The 10,660-nt window shown below is 46.6% G+C and overlaps 1 protein-coding gene across 2 annotated transcripts in view; it reads left to right on the top strand.

The window, feature by feature from the left end:
- Window positions 1–2,300: 2,300 nt before the first annotated feature.
- Window positions 2,301–10,660, top strand: part of LHFPL6 (LHFPL tetraspan subfamily member 6) — a 218,930-nt gene continuing 210,570 nt past the window's right edge. For both annotated transcript variants that reach the window (XM_038417173.2, XM_038417183.2), the window contains exons 1-2: window positions 2,301–2,657; window positions 4,778–5,344. In XM_038417173.2, coding sequence (XP_038273101.1) covers window positions 4,960–5,344 — 385 coding nt within the window. In that variant the 5' untranslated portion in view covers window positions 2,301–2,657; window positions 4,778–4,959. The remainder of the gene's footprint in view (window positions 2,658–4,777; window positions 5,345–10,660) is intronic.

Below are 10,660 nucleotides of genomic sequence, written 5' to 3'. Positions count from 1 at the left end.
AGTGAGCTGTAGCTCACGAAAGCTTATGCTCAAACATTTCCTTTGCCTCTCTTGTCCAGTTAGCAAAGCACTTAAGCAGATGCTTGCACTTAAGCATGTGTCTGTGTTCTTCTGAAATCGAGGTTCACAGTTTAAGGCCAAAAGAGGCCTGTACATCATCTAGTCTGACCTCCTATATATCAGACTGAACACTCTTTGGGTCAGTCTATACAGTGCCTAGGACAAAAGAATCCTGCTCTTGGTCAAGGTTTCTTAATCAGAGAATATCAGGGTTGGAAGGGACCTCAGGAGATCATCTAGTCCAACCCCCTGCTCAAAGTAGGACCAATCCAGATCCCTAAATGGTCCCCTCAAGGATTGAACTCACAACCCTGGGTTTAGCAAGCCCATGCTCAAACCACTGAACTATTCCTCCCCCAATGGTACTACTGTAATACAAATAACACATTAAAAAAATAATAGCCCTGATTTCCAATATCTTGTTCTACCCACTAAACCAGACTCCTCCTATTTCTCCTTGATACAATGTCCCTTACAGAATGCACTTTGGAATTGTATGATGAAAGGCCATTATTTCCATACACATTAAAGCTTGCTTTTATCTCTCTTGAGAAATAAACAAGCTTGATACTACTCCGATTTTAAAACTTTGCTGTTTGTAAAAAGTCTTACTAAAAAAAAAAAATTGCCAGCAAAACAGGTCTGTGATCTAATTCTGAACATGGCATTTCTTTCATTTAACATCAATAATATTCATGACTTCTACTTTGATCCCAAGCCCTGTTCCAGGATTGAAAAAGAAATGCTAGGAGGGAAATTTTGCATTTCTGCTGCAGATGTGATTTAATCCTGGCATCCAAGTTTCTTCTGTCTGAAAAAAAAAAAAAACTTACTCAAGCTCGGAAAAAACAAAACAAAGCAGGAAACTTTTTATTCTCAGTGAATTGAAAAAAAAGAAAAAAAAAGGGGTTGCAAAAAACCCCTTCCCCTTGGAGACCCTTTGGGAAAATGTTGCTACCCCAGCCCTTGGCATAACCTATCCCAGCCCTGTGAGGCTGCTGCAGCACCATTAGCTAAACTCCCACCCTGCCTCCTCTGGTGGCTCCTCACGCCCTTGCCACATTTCTCCTCCCTGCAAAGCAGCTCCCAAGCTGTCCTGACCAAAATGCTGGAGCCTCAGCTGCACCCCCTCTCCCCACCACCATACAGCTGTCCTCAGGGGATTAGCCCATCTTCTTCCATTTAAGGACAGGTCTCAGAGTAGCAGCCGCGTGAGTCTGTATTCGCAAAAAAGAAAAGCAGGACTTGTGGCACCTTAGAGACGAACACATTTATTTGAGCATAAGCTTGCGTGAGCTACAGCTCCCTTCATCGGATGCCAACTTTTTTCCACCACATGCATCCGACGAAGCGGGCTGCAGCTCACGCTCAAATAAATGTGTTCGTCTCCAAGGTGCCACAAGTCCGCCTTTTCATTTAAGGACTGCCGCCTTTACCCCTCTCCGATCCTTTCCTCCTCTCTGCAGCTGGCTTGTGCGCCTCCAGCTTGCCCTGTCCGCCGCCCTGTTGGGAACAAGCCTCCCCCCCCCCCCGGAAGAGACACACTCCCAGGCAGCGGCAGGCCCCACGGCAATGCAACTCTCTCCGCTATTCCTCAGCCCACGGACCCCACCGCCTTCTCCCCACTCATCGTCCCCCCGCCCCCTTGAAGGGTCTGTGGGAGGGCGGAGCTCCCTTGACTGATGCTTCAGCGGGGACTCCGACACTCCCTCGCCCGGCCTCTCCGGCTCCAAGAAAGTCCCGGCCAGCCCCGCAATTGCTGCGCCTGCGGCGGGGTCCCGCGCGGTGAGCGGGAGGCGCCGGGAGGGGAAAGCGGCCGCGCGCCCAGCCCGCCTTGAAGCCCGTTGCGCGGCAGCGCCCGCCGGCCGCCTCCCTGCGCCCACACAGCCCCCTGCCGGCAGCGCCCGGGCGGGGGGGGCGGGCACGCGAGCCGCCCCGCCCCCGCCGGAGGGGGAGTTCCCCGCGCGTCTGGGAGCGGGGGCACGCGAGCCGCCCCGCCCCGCCCCCGCCGGAGGGGGAGTTCCCCGCGCGTCTGGGAGCGGGAGGGGGGCACGCGAGCCGCCCCGCCCCGCCCCCGCCGGAGGGGGAGTTCCCCGCGCGTCTGGGAGCGGGGGGGGGGCACGCGAGCCGCCCCGCCCCGCCCCCGCCGGAGGGGGAGTTCCCCGCGCGTCTGGGAGCGGGAGGGGGGGGCACGCGAGCCGCCCCGCCCCGCCCCGCCCCCGCCGGAGGGGGAGTTCCCCGCGCGAGCCCTGCTCAGTACCCGCCTCTCCCGGCCCGCGGGCTGCCCCCCCCGCCCCGCTGCTGAGCGCCGCTCGCCGGCCGCTGCCTTTCCCGCCCCGCCGAGCGTTGCCGCGGCTGCCGGCCCCGCTGCGGCTGGGAGCGGCGCGGCGGGCTGAGCGCCTCCGCCGGACTGGGAGTTGGCCGTCGGGCGGCTGCCTTGTGCCCGCCACCTTCTCACCTGACAGGGGCAACTTCCCCCCCCCCCCCGGCAGACGGACCGGACCGGGCTCCTCCCTGCCTCCGGCTCGCCCGGGCTTCGAGGCGCCGCGCTGCGCTGCGTTGCGCGCTCCCTCCCTCCCAGCTGCCACGTGAACCAGGTAACTGGGGGCCCCTCAAGGCGGCGGCAAGTTTCGCGGGGCAGCGTGCGTGGGAATGGGAGAGCGGTTCTACCCCCCCCCCCCCCCCCCGGAGCTGAAAGGGCTTCGGAGACTTTGTAGCTTCATGCAGGCTGGACGGGGTCAGATTTCAAGTTGACACGGACATACTGGGTACATTGTCCCGCAGGCAAAAAGGGCATTGCAACATAGGTTTGCTTTTTCAAACTCGCGAGTCGGGCTATGAACGAAAGCAGAACTTCCTAGGGCGAGATCCTGCTCCCGTTGAAGTCAATGGGAGCTTTGCTGTTCGCTTCACAGGGAGTAGCATCTGGCACCTTACCACCAAAGTCTCCATATTGTCCTTTATTTTAAATCACGTGATCTTTCCTAATATTGGGGGGGGGGGGGAATTCAAGCACTGTGATCTACCTGTATATTCTTAGAGACTAACCAATTTATTAGAGCATAAGCTTTCGTGAGCTACAGCTCACTTCATCATCCGATGAAGTGAGCTGTAGCTCACGAAAGCTTATGCTCAAATAAATTGGTTAGTCTCTAAGGTGCCACAAGTCCTCCTTTTCTTTTTGCGAATACAGACTAACACGGCTGCTACTCTGAAACCTACCTGTATATTGTTAATTATCATAATCGAGCTAGTATGATGTGGACTGCATGAGCCACAAAGATAAGAACAACCTCTGGTCCAAAGAGCCTACCACCTAAAGAGACACAGAGGAGACAGGATACGTTGTGCACCACTTTCTAGGTTTTCCTCCTACGTTTTTGGTCTTTTGTAGGTCAGAGGTGATGTGAATACGTACAGATGATGGGTACAAATACATACAGACATACTCTTCTGCCAGAAAATAAGCTTCATGGCAGAGGCTTATTTTTCTTAAATAAATTAAAAAAGTAAACAAACTTTAATGTGGTGTGCATGGTTAATTTCATTTTAAGACTGTTTCCTACATTCCCTGCTGGTAAAAATGCAGTATTAATTTTATTGCCTGTACATGAAGTGAATTCACTGACTTGGCATGTAGCCATGCTTTAAAAAAAAAAAAGAAAGGGGTAAATAGCTGTCAGAATTCATTTGGCAGCAACTGTGTGAAATGATCATAACCATACAAATGCTATTGGGTTCAGACTTAATGATCCATTGTGGATTTAAAAAAATATTTCTCTAAATTTTGGAGAGTAGTGATTAGTTTTGTACTGTAATCAGAAGTGGGAGGATGCTACAGTGCTACATTAGAAATATGTAATTGTCAGAGAAGGAGGCTGGGAGCCAGGCTGTGTTCCTCAGGTCTTGCTGAGTGATCTTTAGCAAGTCACTTGCAGGCAAAATTTTAAATGTGGCTGCTTCTTTTAAGCAGCACAGATTTTTGGATACTCAATTTGGGATTATTTGGTACTAATATGCCTGCAGCTATCATTGACTATAGTATGAATTGTGGATGCTTAGCATCTCTGAAAATCAGGCACAAGGTATCTCCTTTTGGGCACCTGAGCACTGATGCACCAAAAATCCCTGGCCATTTTTGACAAAATTTTAACCTCTTGATGTCTCATTTTACTCATCTGTGAATTAGGTGCTTTAATACTACTTATGTAACTTCCCAAGGGCCTCAATCCTGCAAAGACTTATTCAGATACTTAACTTTAATATGAGTTGTCCCATTGAATGCATAAACTTAAGCATGTGTAAGTCTTTGCACGATCAGGGACCCAACTGGTAAGGATTAAATAGATGTTTTCCTTTCTCCTGTTGCTGCTGTGTGAAAGACCAACACAAACAACAGAGGAAAATGATTGACTAACTTACTACATGGGGGGGGGGGGGAGAGGGACATTGAAACTGGCTCTACAGTGCTGGCAAATGAACATAGTAAACAAAATGGAATATTTATTCTCTAATCTCCATTGTGGCAATTCTAGATGCTATTTGTAATATTAATAGGGAAAACATTTGAGGTAGAAGTGTGATTTATGTGAACAATGTCTCATTGCTTTGAGATTCTTGGAAGAAAAGCACTACAGAGAGTGGAACTGATTATTATTTATTTTATTAGTTTAATATTATTGAATTTTTATTTTCCTCCTTGTTATTATTTAACCAGGGACCTTCATCTTCATGACAGAAGAGAGCATCATGGCCTTTAGGATTCAAGTTTTTACTAGCCTGAGGATTGACCGGGACTGAAAGATTCTGGGTTACTCATAAGTCTCCCCAAACTAACACACAAACACACACACGCAGTCCCTCTCTCCTTATTGCTACCGTTATTGGTTGTGAGTAAAAATGGCATCCAGTCTTACTTGCACTGGGATGATATGGGCACTTCTCTCCTTCCTCTGCGCTGCTGCCTCCTGCATAGGATTCTTTATGCCTTACTGGCTGTTGGGGTCTCAGCTGGAGAAGTCAGTGTCCTTTGGCACTTTCCGGAGGTGTTCCTATCCAGTGCGGGATGAGAGCCGCCAGACTACAGTGATGGTAGAGCAGTGTGGCCGCTATGCATCCTTCCAGGCCATCCCAAGTGCTGAGTGGAGGATCTGCACTGTGGTGACAGGGCTGGGCTGTGGCCTCCTCCTTTTGGTGGCGCTGACTGCACTCATGGGCTGCTGTGTGTCTGAGCTCATCTCCAGAACTGTGGGCCGGGTAGCAGGGGGCATCCAGTTCCTGGGAGGTAAGTCACAAGCTTCTGATTCCTGTACTGTGCTTGTACAGTGACTGCATTATTTTCTCCATTCTTACGATAGCACCTCTGCAGGTTGCAGTCAGCCTTGTTCATTCTCATGTACTGAAGTTCCTGCCAGGCTGGCATTTAACCTTTCAGAACAGTATGCTGCATTAAATCTCTTAAAACTATTATTAGATTGTGAGAGTACAATTTCAATTATAAGCCCCTTGGGGAAGGGATTATCTTTTGCTTTCTGTTTTCACAGTACTGTTGACTTCAGTAGGGCACTGCATCGGGACATGGGTGTACCCACTTGGATCCAACTGCAGGGTCAAACCCCAGATTCCAACTGGAGAATCTTTATTTCAGAATAGAGTGATCCAAAGCCAAAAAGAATACAGCTTGGCTTTCAGATTCTAGGTGGAGTTTGCAGTACTGATAGTTAAGGGGAAATTTTTTTCTTATAGATTGAGATCAAATTTGACTTCAAAGTTCCTGAGATATTAAACTTGGAACCCCACAATGCTATGCTTATAGAGTCATTTTTCAGAGTAAATCATCACTGTATTGTTGTAAGTGGTGCTGGAGCATTGCATATGTTCCAGCAACACTTTCCTCTTTAATAACCATTCAGATGAATGAGATTTTAGGCTGTACTATTTATAGTGAGGTTGTGTATTTCAGTGGCATTCAGTGCAGAAACCGTCACAGCTGCAATGTTTCACATGTCCTGTGATAGCCATTTCTAGGAGTGCAAATTCAGAAAGCATAGTTGTGTGCTTCACTGGGACTTGTAATTCCCTCCCCTCCAAACAGGGCGCTCACAGTAACAAAATGGAAATAAATTTTTAAGTGTATCACTGCAAACAAGACTGCACTACACAGTTTAAAGTTGAAAATCAGGGGAAAGGAAAGGAAGACTATCTGGGCCATAGCCTCAGCTAGTGTAAGTTGTAGCTCCATTAAGGAGCTCATTTACATCAGCTGAGAATCTGACCCAAAGCTTTGAAGTAATTTCTACACTCAGAAATAAACTGACACTGTTACTTCAGCCTTCTGTCTGCTGGTTGACCTACAGGCATTTCTGTATTTAATATGGCTCACAATCTGGAAGAAAATAGCAACGCCTTGAGAGAGAATTGTGACGGTAACGTACTGTTCCAAAAGCCCACTTTGTCATGAAATTCCACCCTCTCCCCTGCCCGCAGGCAAAGAGATAGAGATATTTGATTAAATAATTAATATGTGTGATCCCACTCAGACTGGTTGTTTTTCACTTCCACCCACCACAAAAGCTTCACTCCTGCTTGCTTTTTAGCCACTGTTTTCAGTTTGTCTCTGATCAGATGATTTTAATTTTAGTTGATCCGTTTTTTGTGGCAGCACTCCCCCTTTCTGCAGGCTGCCGGCTGGGCTGCTCCTGCGTCTGATTACAACCATGCTAGTGAAATATGACAACCTCCACAGTCAATATTGAGGGAAGGGGAACAGGAAGAATGGAAAACTCACAAATCTTTGTGGCTTTGCCTGTGTTGTAAGTATGCTGATGGAGACTTGGAATCAAATGTGATGAGGGAAGAGGCATTCTCAAGGTTACAATGCAAGCCAACGGACTTTTCCAGCATAGACCGCAAAACAATTTTCCACGGAGGGGTGGACATAAGTGTTCAGAGTTTAATTTCAGTAGGTGCAATCCAAAAGATCAGTGAACTCATGATACGAAACGAAAATCACAGACAGCTTTACGTACAGTTCAGAAATTATTTACACAGCATGTGTAATTTCCTCCTCTACTGGGTTTTAGGGTTATCCCTAATATCGTGCAGCAATGATGTAAAATGTGCAAGAAATGAACTAATTGAGAAACTATCATTTCTGAAGGTATATAAAAAGCAACTTAAGACATTAGGGATGGGGAAGGGTGTGGTGGGTCAGTAACTTGGAAAAGTTAAAGGGACGCTGTCAAGGTAAAGAACATGGGTCAGATCCTTAGCTGGTGTAAAGCTGCATAGCTCCATAGTCTTAAGGACAATGGAGCTATGCTGATTTACACCAGCTGAAGATTTATCCCAATTTCCTCCCCCAAAACTTTACTATTACTCTACATATATTCACAGGTTTCAGAGTAGCAGCTGTGTTAGTCTGTATTCGCAAAAAGAAAAGGAGTACTTGTGGCACCTTAGAGACTAACAAATTTATTAGAGCATAAGCTTTCGTGAGCTACAGCTTATGCTCTAATAAAAGCTTATGCTCTAATAAATTTGTTAGTCTCTAAGGTGCCACAAGTACTCCTTTTCTTTCTACATATATTACTAATCAAAACCTAGATTATTGAAAGGAAAAGTACGTTAACAGTTTTATGTTGTTTGATTATTTTTTTTGCTGTTCACTCAGTTTGGCAGTAATTCTAGGTCAGTCAGTTTCACTTTCTGTTTATAGAGCTTTCACCTTCTGATTCTCCTGCATCACCACACTGTTGTGTCTGCTGTCAACAACTCAGGGGGAGTGTTTGAATGTAAAAGAATATTAACTGACGTTAAACACAAACATAAAAACACAATAGATTTTCTAGCTCGTGGGTTTTGATAGGTACGACAGTTATGGGCACTAAGTGTTTTAAAATGCACTAACTTGGGTGAATAAACTAACTAGCCAAATATCTTGTAGTGGGAGACATAAGGGCAGGTGAGAACACAATATAGTTCAGATACAGAGGTTGGGAGGAGGCCAATATTGACAAATTGATCTGATTGTCCTGCTCTGGTATCAGAGGCTTTTTCTCTGCTATTGAGATGAGTGGGTGGGCACTTGTAGACACAGGGCCTGATTCTCTTCTCACCTGAGTGCAAATCAGGAGTAACTCCAGGGAGGTCAGTGGAGTAACCGCTGCGTAAAACCAGCTAAGCCTTCCCTAGTGAAATGGTACTAAGGTTTTACAGCTGGGGTTTCACAGAATTGTTGCTGTATGTGGAAACCAAGAGTTAGTTACTCATGGGTGCTTATCATAAACCTAATCCTCTCCTAAAAAATGAATGGTAGAACTTGTATGAAACTGCAAACCCCACAGACTAGGAACAGCTGTTTAGAAATTGGTTTGTCAGGCATTTAAGTGGCTCATATACTGTATTAGAGGATTCCGAGAATGGGGTCTGTATATATTTTAAAACAATACTAGAATACTATGCTCTGGGGTTCTTTAACTTTTTCAGTCTTAACACAGAGATTGCCTTGTGGACTCTTCCCTCCCATTCTCAATCACATGAACCACTTCCCATCCTATTTATGATCACGATATCACTGCAGCAATTACAACAATTGCTTACATGGAAAAGTAACATTAGGAAAGTGTTTAATGTATATTTAGTTTCTTCTGATGCAGTTAGCAGCCAGAAACAAGGAAAAGGAGCCAGCACCATTTGGCCAGCCAGTTCTCTGTAGACCATCAGTTGCCCATAGGCCATAGTTTGAGAGCTGCTACTGCTGTAGCTCAGTGGTTCTCAAAGCTGGTCCACTGCTTGTTCAGGGAAAGTCCCTGGCGGGCTGGACCGGTTTGCTTACCTGCTGCGTCCGCACGTTCGGCCGATCGCGGTTCTCACTGGCCGCGGTTCACCGCTCCAGGCCAATGGGGGCTGCGGGAAGGGCGGTAAGCATGTCCCTTGGCCCGTGCCGCTTCCCGCAGCCCCCATTGGCCTGGAACGGCAAACCGCAGCCAGTGGGCACCGCGATCGGCCTAGCCTGCGGACGTGGCAGGTAAAGAAACTGGTCCAGCCCGCCAGGGACTTTCCCTGAACAATTGGCAGACCAGCTTGGAGAACCACTGCTGTAGCTGATACTTTACAAGCACTTTTGCTGTATTGCTTCTGAGTATGATAACCAATGTGAAAGTTATACTGTCTATAACCTCTTGAGGGCACAGTTATGTAGATGGATACAGTCTTCATTTAGAACAGTAAGTACAATGTATCTAGCTGGTTTACTCTGAATGTTTGGAAGATTGAGACATATATCATGTACTTATAATAGACTATTGAAAAGTATGACTTGATTGGCAAAAAGAAAAGAGCATGACTGGCAAAAAGTAAAGTTTAACAAGTCTACAGCAAACTGTACTCTAATTATTGATCGTCTTTTCTTTTCTTTGCAATTTGGTAGATATGACATACTAATGTGATGAATAATTTCACTCTTTGAATGAAGAGCAATCAAATTAAAAGCACAATGAACTAAAATGTTACCCAGTTTTATTACAAGCAGTGTAGCAAAAGATACAAATATTTCAGATACTGTAAATTTAAAGAGCATTATGCTATCAAGGTGACTTCATAAAAAGGGTTGGCACACAAAAGAGAAGGATTGAAATCAGCTCTTACTTAGGCAAAACTTCCTTTGACTCTATGTTGAGCCATATTCAGGAGTGAGTGAAATGATGACCCACCATCTTTGACACATCTCTGAATTAGACCCATTGGTCTTAATTCTGGGATGCATGTTGGCTCAGGTCCTGGCGAGTGACCCTTTTTGGCTGTCCACTAGGAATGCCAAAGGGACTCCAAGCCTTTGAACTCTGAATTGCCAAAGGTGTTTCAAGCTCCTGGAGCCTGAACGGAGTCCAGCCACTGCCCCAACCTTAGGCACGCTCACAGGGTCCGGACCTTCTATCTGGCACTTCCCCTCTGCATGTTGGAACCTGCTGTCCAACCACCTGCCCCTGCTGGCTGACTCTTCAGACTCCCAGTACTCAAACACACCCTCCCCCAGAACTCCACCCCCAAGGTATGATGCTCCTGGTTTACAATTTGAACTCCCTCAGGGGCACACGTATTTGTGAAGGTCTCTCTCTCTCTGTCACTCACTCTTACGTTGTCTTACTCAGTTTATTAAACTTTATGCTCTTTATGTTTCATCATGTAAAGCACAGGAGAATACAGATCACACCAAACAATAAAACCTTTTGCACACAATGTCCCTCATTAGCTCATCCTTCCCTTGAGAAATCATCTGTATTCTGGCAGGCAGGCAGAGTCCTCCACCCTGTTGCCTACCTTGCCCCTGCAGCAGCTTCCTGCATCTTAATATTTGTAGTGCAAGATGGCTCTGTCTCCTCTCATTCCCCCTTGTGAGTCCCTTTATAGACTCCTGGTGGGGTCACCTACTTCTTTTGTTCTGCCTTTTGGTAATTTTCCATTACTTTCAACCCGCCCATTCCTTCAGAAAAGAGGAGAAAGTGTCTTCTTCCAGGCAGAGCAAACCTATTATCCCAAGGTGTTTTACTTTGAATAATTGATCACTGAATAGTGATCATTCACCTTTGTCTCTGGCCTG

The sequence above is a fragment of the Dermochelys coriacea genome, chromosome 1, assembly GCF_009764565.3.
Source record: "Dermochelys coriacea isolate rDerCor1 chromosome 1, rDerCor1.pri.v4, whole genome shotgun sequence".
Lineage (NCBI taxonomy): Eukaryota > Metazoa > Chordata > Testudines > Dermochelyidae > Dermochelys > Dermochelys coriacea.
This window is presented reverse-complemented; position numbering and strand designations above follow the sequence as displayed.